The following is a 13,185-nucleotide window of genomic DNA, read 5'->3' on the forward strand; positions in this document are numbered from 1 at the left end:
ACATCTGGCATCCCAGGGCTGGACTCCCAAGTGAAGAGTGGGGAGGAGGGGTGTGTATGTCAATGTGAGGAGCAGTGAATGGGGGGACTGAAGAGCAGTGAAACTTTTCAGAAGAAAAGAGAGGGGAAGGGGAGTGGAAGAGAGAGAGTCTTTTCCGTTATTTCGGTGTTTCTGTTTTTTGTATAACACAAAGCGGAGGTATGCAGAATCACTGGTTGTGGATCGGAGTTGCTCCATTCATTTCTGTCTTCTATTTATTTGCATCAGTTTTACAACTGTTTAGATATATAGACAGTTAGAGACAATAAATAGTGGTGTTTTCTTAGTCAAGCATCAATTACTACTGCTCATACTTAGGCCAGTAACATACTTTACAGAAATGCAAGTGCTTGGCCAAAGCATTGCCGACCCGAGGTCCAATTAAACATTCTTAATGTGCATTCTAGCGTCACTCTGACGGAAACAAACCTCATTACTCCAGGGGCCAATAGAGTTACCTTCAGAATTCTGTGGCATTAATCTGTGTGTTATTAATAAGGTAAGTTGTTATAAATATATTGACGTCACCTTCCTTGCTCAGCAGTTAGCTTGAAAGAGAAAAATCACTGTAGAAGCAAACGATTCACACAAATGTCTGCTATAGGACAGTGGATGAATGGGACCATGGGACCAAGGGACCAGAAAAACATAGAAACTTCGGGGTGGTCCATTAAGCAACCACCAGCAACACCCACTGAATATTGTTGTTTTTCCATCAAGTGCAGCTATAAGCCTGAAACATTCTCTTCACAAGTATATAAACGTAGATGCTTCTAGTGATTTCATGCATTACTGCATTCCAAATTGTGTAAGACTACAACTCCTAACCCAACACAAAAGTATGTGTTTACACATGTTAAGTATGTTTCTGGTCATAGGGTCAGCGAAGCATTAAGATGACTCCTAAGGGAGAGCCCATTCTCCAGATATTAGCAGCCTGGTTCAAACTTCAAACCAGCTAAAGACCTAAAGCGCTTAGGGCTCTACATACATCCCTTACAGTTCAGCCATGTGTATCCAAGTCTCTCCAAGCACATCATAACAAGGAACATTCCTCTAGATCCCATTTTCTGTGGTGAGGCCACATTCTTAAGCCACTTCCTTATATTAAAAGAGGACCTCTTCTCAGTATGCACTTCAGATTAAACATTCCTCCACATTGACAAAAAAAAAGATCATCCACAAACCAGGGGAAGCTTGTCAAAATGTCCACACTTGTTGAATGTAAGGGCACTCTCAGTCTACATTTCATGTGTTGATACACTTGTTTTAGTCAAAAGATGAGCTTGAAATATCAATGAACAGCACTTCAGTTTAAGTAAACATCTGAAAAGGCTTTCATAAAACCAAAACTAAAAAAAGGCCCAAAAGACCAACAACTCCAAGACTGAAATTAACTCCAAGTTCCATATCTTCCATAATATGGAGCAATCCAATTTACTGTCCTCCTGTATATTAATCAATGATCACTAATAAATTCACACTGCCCCCTGCTGGGTATATAAAATATTTTTAAGGTGAAATATATCATTAAATGCTGTTAAATTGAACAAGCCAACCTTCTTGAGGAGGGCATTGTCAATGTGCTGTCTAATGGACCCTCTCTCATCATTCTTAGCCTGAGCTGGAACCCCTCACTCTGCACCTAGGTCATGTAGCCAGTATCAGATGAGCTTTTAAATAGCGGAGTCTCCACACAATGACCTCAGGTCCTAAGGGACACAGCCTTGTGGCCCCAAGCATCATGCTTCCCCTTCCAACAACACAAAAAGAGAAAGTGACAACCCAAACCCTGATATCTCAATGATTTCACTGTGAGAGCGGGTCCCTCTCAAAAGCGATGAGGAGGGGAAGGCATACAGGAAGGCTAATGTTTATGTGAAACTGTTTTGATTAAACTCAGCAGGTGCTGGTATTTTCTTCAAATACTTTGAGCCCGTGTTTTTGTAAACATGAAAAGACATAAAATTACCCTACTTATTCTATCTGGAACTCCATTTCCATTTTTCTTTTATTTATTTTTTTTATTTATAATGTTTAAAATGTTGCTACCAGTTTTTTTTTTTAAACAGACCAAAATCATTTCTGTACATTAAACACATTAAACTTCTAATATTTTTGAATGTGTGAAGTGTGTGCATACACTGTACCACAATTAAAAACTAATTATAGCTAATAACTCAGCATTCCTTAGATCTCAAAAGGCCTTTCCTCTTGGAGTACGAGAGGTCCACCAGTCTCCACAACTTAAAACATTATTAGTATTTTAACAAAGTGTCCAAACCATCAGAGCTACATTCAGTTCAGATTAGAGAGTGGATACAGCCAATGACTCTACAAACTATGACACCATTAACTACATCAATCATGGAACACTAAAAATCTGTCGAGCAACCAAACAAATTATAATGGTTGGACCGCACAGTCCTCAATGGCAAGTGATGAAAGCCAACATGAGATCACACTGAATCCCATTCAAGCTGAACTTAAGGGAGAGGAAAAGACACATATTTGTCAAAGGGTCATTTGCAGGTCTCTAGCAAACGACTGTTCCAAACGAAACATAAACATGCATCCTAATGCATGTTAAGCCGGCATCTCCCAGTGCAAATCCTGGCCAGCCAGAACTAATCTATCCCTCAGCTGTGGAGTTTAATCTAAACAAACAGATCTCAATGTTACTGCATCTGGAAGCTGTCATGTGCCTCAACATGGGAACAACTGACGTGTGAGTGAGTGTCCAGCAACCAACTGTCATAGTTAATCTGCAAACCTCCTGCACTTCTTGGAAAGGAAATGTACTAAGATAAGCAACAAAGATAAAACCATAAGATGATAAAGCTTTGGTTTAGCATATACGTTGACCAATAATCGGTTTGACCAAAATTTTTAACCGATGTTTTTCTTTCCACTTAATCAGTTATCGGTTCTTTATTATCAGGTTTACAGATGAAGTTGGACACAAAAGACTTTACATTTTACATAAAATATTATTTAAGTGAGGGGCTTTGAACAAGTGAATAGTGCAACAAAAACCTAGTCAAATTAATTCTTTGTAGACTCTGCTAGTGATCGATAATCAAATAACTGTCATTAATAATTTGATCGATTAAGCTTATTGATCGCCCATTAACTAATTTCAGAACAAATGCATTCAGTAATCATGCCAGCAAACGTTGATAAGGCTGTCTATTTAGTCATTCGGCACTAGAGCATTGCATCTTACATTTTGCCCGCATCTCAGGAGAAGAGCCACACAGACGCACGCACAGATGAAGCAGTTGAGTGTTGGAGCGTTTCTCTATAAAATAGCATTATGTTTTCTGCACACACAGTGATAGTGTGTTAATGTACAACATGAATATAAGCACTGTTGATCTGCTGGTCTCCTTGATTCATCCCAACATACAATTATACCAGTGATAGCCAGGAAAGCACGAATGCACATTCAGCTGACATCTCATCATCAACAGAGAAATGGTATGTTCTGCACTGTGTTTGCGGAGCGTTTTATGATTTCACTTAAATTTAAATAAATAAAAAAATAAGTCCAATGGTCCGAAATATCTCACAATACACAATCTTAAGTTTTAATGAACTCAAATATCTATCTTCTATACAAGTTCTTATTAAAGGTGCTAAATGTAAGACTGACAACAAGCGTTTGAAATGGGTACTGCAGTCCAAATTCAAAATATTGGAGAGTTGTTTGCCCCGCCCCAGACTCGAAGCTAATGCGGATTGTAGTGTAGTGTGATCTTCTTCATTGTCAGATCGTCCTATCGTCAGCCCATGAGAGAGCCAATACACAATATTATCGTGCGGGGGGATAATTAACTTATTTGCTCATTTATCGTTGTCCATCATTTCGCGAGCAAAGATAAAGAAAATGTCCCGTCACCTATTTGGCAATATTTAGGTTTTAAACCAGACACAAAAGGAGAGCCCGTGGATATCACACAGGCAATTGGCAAACTTTGCATGAGAGTTGTGCCGGTGAAGGAGTCTCAACCCTATATATACACTTGCGTGCCCACCACCATGCTGATGCTGCTAATCTAGCACCAAGAAAAGCTTGGTGCTAGAACAAGCACTCTTGAACTAATTTGTGAATATAGGTCTATCACCTTGCAATTTAATTATGATGTGGGATGTAGTTTTGTAGTCTGTTTTTAAAACATTTTCAATGTTTCATTTTTATAATCCTCAGATGAGTGTGTCGGTGTCGCAAGTTTCGGTTATATGCGGTGATGTCGATGTGAAAATAGGGCAGGGCAAATTAATTGTAATATTAATTTGATGATAATAACAATAATAGCCTAATAATAATAATACATTAATTGAAAAACGAGCCAAATATTGTCTTTATATCATCGAAGGCATCAGCTATTGGCGATATATCTGACTATCGTCGATCCCTGATATCATCGTCTATCGACACAACCCTAGCGGATTGCCAGAATGAGGACACGCAACAAGAATGAGCAAAACTGAAAATGTCAAGCGACGAGCTTTATAATGTATGTTGATCAACTAATGCCTCTTACACACTACATGACTTTCAAAGACGTCGGATCATGGTACTCTTCATATTACACATCTGTCCGTCTTGTCATATAAGTCATAGGGTTTTCAACTTACACAAGGAATCGGCGACATGGGTGAACACATTACAAGACATTTCACTGTTGACGAATCCCCGACAGCTCTGCCTGGACTCCAAATTACATTTCCCAACAGAGTAGTACACGCGAGAAGTGATATGAGATACGAAATCAAATGCATGATCACATGTTATGCGTTTCAGAATATGATGTGTATGTTTTTAATCACCTAAAGGCATCATATATTTTATTGGTTACAATATGAAAAAGTACCTCATACTGAAAAATCTATATGTTTACTTGACTGTCCAAGAGAATTGGCAATTTCTCTCCAACTCTTCTCTTTCTCCACCCGGTTGTGGTACAGTTCAGATTAAACATCAAATCTGGTGCTCCTGCCAATGTTCCACAAATTTTTCCTCCATTGTTTCAGTCCAATGTGACTTTCTCGATACTGCAGCCTGTTGCAGGTACATCAGGACTCACACTTAAACTTCCAGTGCCCCGTTTCTTGCTCTCTCATTGGCTTTCTCAATCCCGCATCCTGTTGCATGAACATCAGGAGAAAATTCCTATGCCCCATTTCTTGCTCTCTCATTGGCTTTCCCAATACCGCAGCCTGTTGCATGTACATCAGGACTCACACCGAAACTTCCCGTGCCCTGTTTCTTGCTCTCTCATTGGCAAGAAATGAAGAAACGCTGAAGTTGTATTCAGTCAAAACATATTTCACATTGCGCTATTTGGAATCGCCGACTGGTCCAGATATTTCAAATGCAAAATATCTCGCTGACATTGATGATGCGTCTGCGATTCTCTGAAATAGTGTCTTTGATAATTCATACATGGCGATCGTCACTCACGGAAGCGAGCTCTGATTTGCCTACGATTTGCGGCGATCACCACAAAACTGTCGGCGAGCAAAAATCGGGCTTAAAATCATGTAATGTAAACTCGGCATAATGTATACGCTTTCAATATTTGTATTTCATGTAATTTGTATTTTTTGCAAATTATAAACCATCTTGTGTGGATTTTTTGTGATCCAGTTCGTTTGCTGGTTTCCATGGCTGCAGCAAGCAGTGTTGTTTGCCTGCAAACTTGTTCAAATCTGGCAACCTGGCATGTTGAAATACTATTGGTGAGTGGGCAGTGGGTGGGATCACACAGGCCAAAACATAAGCAGAAATACCTGCCTGGAATGGAAACTTCGAACTTATCGGAGAAGCCAATATTTAAACTTAGCATGTTTCCTAATTCTGTAATGACATATTATGGCCCTTTTATGATTTAGTACAGTAAAAATATTACATATAGAACCTTTAACAGTAATAAAACAATTCACAAATTTGCACTAAACATAGCCTAAATGTATTAAAATACACTGAACTAAGAATATTTTAAGAGGAAAATTTGAAATTAAACAAGAATTTAAAATTTCAGACACGTGAGAACAAAAATAATCAGTATCTTGTAGGTCATTAAACTAATATCAGTTGATCTCTTGCTTAGCAGAAAGTGTTTGATAGGGTTCAAATTTGATACTAATGAAAAGTTGAATGAGCGGTCACAATGAAAATAATACATTTGAATTGAACTGTAGACAATGTATCGCAAGAATAAACTGAAGCCATTGTGAAACTGTGGACCACAGTCTCAGAGATCCTCCACCTGCTCCATTACTATTAGCCTATAGCCATGAACAAGGCACTTCACAAACTTGCTTCAAGGTGACTGTTTATTCAACTAGTGTAATTTAAGTTGCTCTGGATGAAAAAGTGTCAGCTAAATGGCAAGCAAAAAAAAAGAGAAAAGGAACTAGGGCTGCCCCCGACCAAAGATTTTCCTAGTCGACTAGTAGTCGTTAGTTTAAGTCATTAGTCGACTAATTGTCGCACATTTATGATATTAATTTAATTACATAAATATATATATTTTTGGGGGTCATCAGAAAATGGTTTGAGTTCCACGGCTGAGAAAGAATGTTATAAGTAGCATTGCTAACACTTTTCTACATTACAGAGAAATACTAAACTGTAATAATGAGCCTTTAAAATATACATTTTACAAGCGAACACACGAAGCGAGCCGCAGCGACACCGGCAAAAGCGGTAATGATTCTGAATGTGTCAGAAAAACCAGCATGGAGACTGTCTGAACATTTTGTTAAATTATAGAGAAATACAAATTAAGTTAAACATGCAGTAAGCGAGGTACTAATTTAGCTTCCCCACTCCCCATGAACACTTGGATAAGCCTAATAGCGCATATTTATCTAGGTTATCTAACATTAGAGCGAGCGGCCATGCTATGTGGCTAACGTTAGGCTACTTACATGTTTCAAATAAGCCAAGTTTGAGGTCAATGAATGATAGGCGAACATTTGCATGCAGAGTTTGCATGTCCCTCTTCTTGGGGTCATCCTTAATCCTCTCAAAATGATCCCACACTTTGGATTTCCTGCCCGACATAATAAATTACCACATGGACCAGCCATCGATCATGTCTGTCCGTCACTGACTGCGTGACTTCACCACTTCCTGTGAAGTTTTTTTTTTTTGCGACCAACTGACCAATCAAAACTTGGTCGACCACGACTCTCCTCATCGACTAACTAGGGGCAGCCCTAAAAGGAACATATATAAAACTAATGAGATTATTGTTGGTTAATTAGAAAGTTTAAATGGTGGAAGCTGATAAAAATGTATCAGTACCATAGACCAGTGTTTCCCAACAACTGTGCTGAAAGATTGTCAGGTGTGCCGTGGAAAATTATCAAATTCCAAAAATAAATAAATGCATGAAGAAAATAATTTCAGGGATCCAAACTCCTCGCTTTTTGGAGAAATTCACCATTTTGAAACCATAATCGGTCACTTTTGTAATTGAGAAGAGCAATGATCAATGAAAAGTTTCTTTCACGTGACTCGCGTCAACGCTGCAGAATACATTGAAGTCTATGAAGTGACTTTACACCAAAGTGTTTTTCACACACAAGTTTTTGCTTCACCAATAATGTCTTTGAGAGTACTAAGCAACACGAAATATTAAAAAACTGTCCAAATTTGTGAAGAGACATTGAATGTCTCATAATTGATTTTAATTAAATATTACCTTATAATTTAAGAGACCCCAGTTATTGAACTAATTTAAATTCACCAAGAAAACGCTTGGACCTAAATATTAATGAGTCCTCTTATTACTTTCTGCTATCAAAGCAACTGCAAGCTTTTTCTCTCTCTTCCGAATACATGTTTTCAATGTTTATTGTGCACACCTCCTGCTTTTTTACGTGGCAAACTGGTAAAATCACCCCTCTGTGATGCTTTCTGCAACTCTTGTCATGTGGAGGGCAATGCGGCGCTTGACGCATGCGTTCAATGAAGCATTGATGCCTCGACTCAACTCATGTGAAATGCACTTTACAATGACAAAAGTACATTATAGAAACTCAAAATGATTATTTGTCTATTATTGTGGTCTTTTCTGATAAAAGCCATGCTCAGCAGTTTAAGTAGGCTACTGTACTAAAATGATACCATAGATCTGCTTTTTGTTTATAATTCTTATACTGGAGTCAGTAGATTTGTAGCCATGCAAGTTTTAATAAAGGCATGTTAATAAAGGACTATTATTGTTGTCTTTTTGGATGAAATTAATGCTCAGAATTAAGGAAGACTATAGATCTGCTTTGTTATTTTAATGCTTAAATACTATAAAGTCTCTTGGTAGATTTCGGTCATGAATGACTCAAAATGATTCACTGACTCACTAATAGTACATAAGAAGCTCATTTGTTGCCACCTAGTGACATTTCCAGAAGGGGTCACTGAACTAATCATTAATAAAACTGAACACATCTGTGAAACAGAAGCAAGCCTCACCAAAATACTCTATTTTGCAGCTAATTCTCCACAATTGTAAACTTGAATCACTAAAATAGCTGGAATTGGTGGTTTTAGCTTATTCTTTAAAAAAAAATATCCCCAGAAAGAATGTTCGTGGACCAGTGATTGTCTTATATTTTTCGACCCTCATGATTTTGTATCCCTTTAATTTGTTGTGGCATTGCAAGAACAAATCAACAAATTAGAAAAGATGAAAATGTTTAGTTTTTTCATTACCCATTTAGTGCTCTTGCCACCAGTGACCTCACACAGCATAGCCCACCTATGTGATTTTTGCATAGCCGAATTTTTAAAATTACAAGTAAACACAAAACTGAGATGGACAGAAAACATGGACAAGTTCTTGAAAAGGAAAAATATAGATGATGGTTAGCCTATGTGGGATAGTGGTGTGCCATAGAATTTTTCCGTTGTAAAAAGTGTGTTGGAAAACACTGCTGTAGACTAAACATTTCAACATGTATGTCATGGCAAAAAGACCAATTACACACACAATGGTATACAGTATATTTAGGGATCTCACAACTTGTAGGTGTTGCATCTCAAAAATGCTTTGCTTCCCTAAAGAATAACAGTGCTTCTCTCATTGTAATCTCATTACTGGTTCACTGCTCACATGGGACCAAACAGGACACTGAAAGCCAGCTAATATAAAAATAATCACTTTAAAATTACATATAAGGAATGCCCTCATTACATCTATGATCATATCAAAGGTTCCTAAACTGCAGGAATGTAGATAAAAGCATAAAAGGCTGTTTGCTCATCACCTTTAAAAAAATCGCCACCCACACTATGGGCCCCAACATCTCACAATCGACTTATTCATAAAATAAAGCAACTTTCTTTAAACATTCTTTAAACTACTGCTTATGAGCTGCAGTTAGCGTTGGGTTTGAGTGCACGTTTGTGCATGTAGTTCTATCGGTACCTCCTGAAACTCTGAGACAAATCTTTTTGGAAAGTTGAAATCTATCCAAAACAGGACCACACACACAGCTTCTCCAGCAGCACGGATCAGATTCAACTGCTGGAGGCACACACACACTTATTCGCACACACTCACAAAATGGCGGCTTGACCAAATCTATCCCCGTTAAAAACACTTGCATTTACTCTCGAAATTAAATCTTAGCGATGTATCTAACGTGCAAACATTCTGCGCGCACTCGCGCGACACTCTCTCTCGCGCGCGCTCTACAATGTTTCCATAGACAAAACGCAATAGAGCGCGTGAGGCGAATTCGAACCGAAATACATTCTTTTCACGTTTAATCTGGAATTCAGCCAGACTTTCGTACAATAAACAATTCCTCCGGCTTACATGACAGACTCCCACCTCACCCAGAGCTTCAAGGTCTGTCTCTACACCACACATGCTAGGAAAACATTTTTAAAGTGCAATGAAAATGAAATTCTTACCTTCTACCCAGAGTTTCTCCACGTCCGTCTCTAGATTAGCTGCCCTTAAGCCAACAGCAAAAGCTCCGAATATTAACAGACCCACAACTAGAAACTTTCCACAGTTCTTTTGTATGTAACAGCCCAGGTTAAACAAAAGTTTTTGAAACTGTGCCCTCAGCCACAGCGGTGCTTTCCTCCCAGTCGCCGTCCCCTACGACAAGACAAGACAGAGAGGCCAAATATTAAATAATTGTAAGCCCGTTGACCAAATTTGAGCAATGCACGTTAAACAAGCTACATTGACACTTGTGACAAGGGGACTAAAATGACAGTATGACCACTAATTATTTCTTTCAAAACATAATTGAAACAGCGAGCGCTGTGTCTATAGTAGCCTCTGTACACTTTTAAACACAATATCGGCTTTATAAAGATCACTATAACTCACATGAGCTAGTCACACAGATATATGATATATTTAACTGAATATGACATATGTTTGACACTGTAAGAGGGAAACGGATAACGGCGTGAAAGTGTAACACTGTCTAGATAAAATTATATTGGAGAATGGAATGCACGTGGGGCGCATAGCTGGAGAACGCGCGAGATGTGATGTGATTTGGGAAGCGCTGCACCAACAGACACAGAAGGAGTTACGACAATGTTTGTGAACGGAAGAGGGCAGCCACATGAATTGAGCCCGAGCATCAGTATGGGACGAAACCTACTCCACAGTAATGTCTAGGGGGCTTCAAACTAATGGGCTACTTCCCCCAGTGTCGCCTGCAGCTGTACGGCCGTGCGCATTGTGCGTACCATAAGCGCTACTACTGACCAGAGAAACATTTCACCAATCACAAATTGTGTTCTTAATTTCTGTTGGTTGTTTAAAAGAACTAATGTTGCCCAATTTGTTAATTAATAATTATTTTGAGTCGGTTATTTTCAGTGAAATGGCCAAACGAGTTTGCAAAACAGTCTGAATCGATTCGTGATTCAGTACAATTCGTTCAGAGCGCTCTCTCACTGAATCATTTGGAGCGGTTTCTCATACAGTAAAACAGTATCAGAATATTTACGAATACAGCGCTGGATACAGTAGAAATGTCCCTGCAATCAACTGAAACAAAAGTCTGTCTTTTTGAGAGGTTACTTTGAGAAACTTCAGCTAGTGCTGTGCCATGTGAACAAGGGGCTGTTCAAACTGAATGTGTTTTTGCGTCCACTCGCGCTGTTCTTACATCGTATTCGATGTAAATATTTGCTAGATGGGTGTCTTTTGACAACTGGGTCACTATTCACTGTGTTTTTAGCATCTCTCACCGAAGCGCTGCATTTTTAGACACTGTGTCAAGTTAAAAAGAATGTCATCAAGTGATAAGCACTCTATTCGTTGTGATGCGTTTTGCTTATTTAGCGCGAGAACCCATTTGTTCTGTATGGTTACTGGAAGAAATGCTTTAGCCAATAGTTACATTAATGCTACTTATACTCAAAAAAGTCACACAAAAGAAAGCTTCTCTCAAAGTCACCAGAATAAAACGATTTGGTGTTGTTTTTGCGAAGAAAAAAAAATATCACCAAGGGAGCATGGCCCCGGATCCCCATACATATAAAGTTCAATTAGGCAGATTTCTGTGCATACCCTCAGAATAAATCCTGCAGGCGCCCATGCCATCCCCAACTAATTAATTCTCTTTTCTGAGAGAAAGATCAAAGTGGGATCCAAAACGTTCCTAGCTTTAATAAAATAACATTCGGATTATTGTAATTAGAGATGTACATAACGGAAACAAAATGCAATGTCCAATAGGGCATCCCTTGAGCTGTTACAGGTCACTTCATGCATAGACTCTGTTCTCTAGGACACCCCCATCGGTGCCGTGGCTATCCCGTTACCTAGCGACTTCACTAAAAGTTGGACACTTTCTCAGACTTTCCCAACTGATGCAAACGAGACAAAACCAAAATCACCTCTGATATCTGCTCCAGCGCAAAGGCGGCATCGCAATAACTTGGCCGCTGCAAATACTCCAAATCCGCTGCGGCGGTCCGATAGTTCTCCCTGTTTCTCCGCGTTAACCTCGGCCGATCGGGGTCTCTGTTGTCCTGCTCCTCGGAGACATTAACAGCCGAGGCCATGTTGCAAATTCTGCGCCGAACTTCTCGTGATGCGCGCTAGTCTATTTCCGCGCGAGCTTTTGGCGATAACCGAAGAAAACCAAGTTTCTCTCTCGTTGAGCTCAGATCCGCGAAGCAATTCATACTCCTGTTTGAGACGGCGAGTCAGAGTCTGCGCCTTCCATTCCAACATTTCGCGAATCTGGAGGTCTCCAACAATTCCCCCACTTTCACGCCGTCTTCTTGAAGGGTTTGCGATATCAGAAGGCGAAGTGGAAGCTGTGGAAACGTCGATCTCGCGGTGGCTGAAGCATTCTGTGATCTATGTGGTCCCTCCTCAGGCCGCGCGACAAGACGATCTCTGAGACTCTCTGAGATTCAATAGATGTGAAAAAAGTCCACTCTCCATTCGGAGACAGGGGAGGAGGGGCGTGGCAAAAGAGCGACTCGAAATCCCGCCTCCGGGGCTGTCAGATGGCCGGGGTTCCTGGGATCTGATTGGTTCCAGAAGGGCAAAAATTACTCCGCGAACACGACTATTATTAGCTGCTTAGCAACAGCTCACCAAAGTAGAGAGACCACCCAAGCCGCGAGCCCTCGTGTGTGCATCTCAAACTTCAGGGGAGTCTTAAAGAAGCAAAGCCCACTTTCTGCGGGCTGCATAAACTGGGTCCAAATCGACGTTTTTCGAAGTACTTTAAGAAAACTTTCAGAGCAGAAAACAGACACGCACTTTCGCCTCACAGCATTCTTTCTTTCTTTTTTTCTTTCTTTCTTTCTTTTCTTCTTTCTATCTTTCTTCTTTCAAGTGATCTTACCTAGCCTTTTTAAAACATTTAAACAATACAAGACATTTGTGTTTTAATTAATACAAAGGAAATTTCTCTCATCATTTGTTCACCCTCAGGCCATACCAGTTGTGCATGACCTTTGTTCTTTGTTCTGAACAACACAAATTAAGATTTTTAGGAGAATATTTCAGCTCTGTAGGTCCTCATAATGCAAGTGAATGGGTGCCAAAAACACATAAAGGCAGCATAAATGCAATAAATACGACTCCAGTGGTTAAATCCATATATTCAGAAGCGATATAATAGCTGTAAATT

At 39.5% G+C, this 13,185-nt stretch overlaps 1 protein-coding gene across 2 annotated transcripts in view; it reads right to left on the minus strand.

The window, feature by feature from the left end:
* Positions 1-12,437, minus strand: part of LOC127630745 (protein patched homolog 1-like) — an 87,979-nt gene extending 75,542 nt beyond the window's left edge. For both annotated transcript variants that reach the window (XM_052108487.1, XM_052108488.1), the window contains exons 1-2: positions 11,933-12,437; positions 9,974-10,166 (exon numbers count right to left, since the gene is read on the minus strand). In XM_052108487.1, coding sequence (XP_051964447.1) covers positions 9,974-10,166; positions 11,933-12,100 — 361 coding nt within the window. In that variant the 5' untranslated portion in view covers positions 12,101-12,437. The remainder of the gene's footprint in view (positions 1-9,973; positions 10,167-11,932) is intronic.
* Positions 12,438-13,185: the final 748 nt, after the last annotated feature.

This window comes from Xyrauchen texanus, chromosome 37 (assembly GCF_025860055.1).
Source record: "Xyrauchen texanus isolate HMW12.3.18 chromosome 37, RBS_HiC_50CHRs, whole genome shotgun sequence".
Taxonomy (NCBI): Eukaryota; Metazoa; Chordata; class Actinopteri; order Cypriniformes; family Catostomidae; genus Xyrauchen; species Xyrauchen texanus.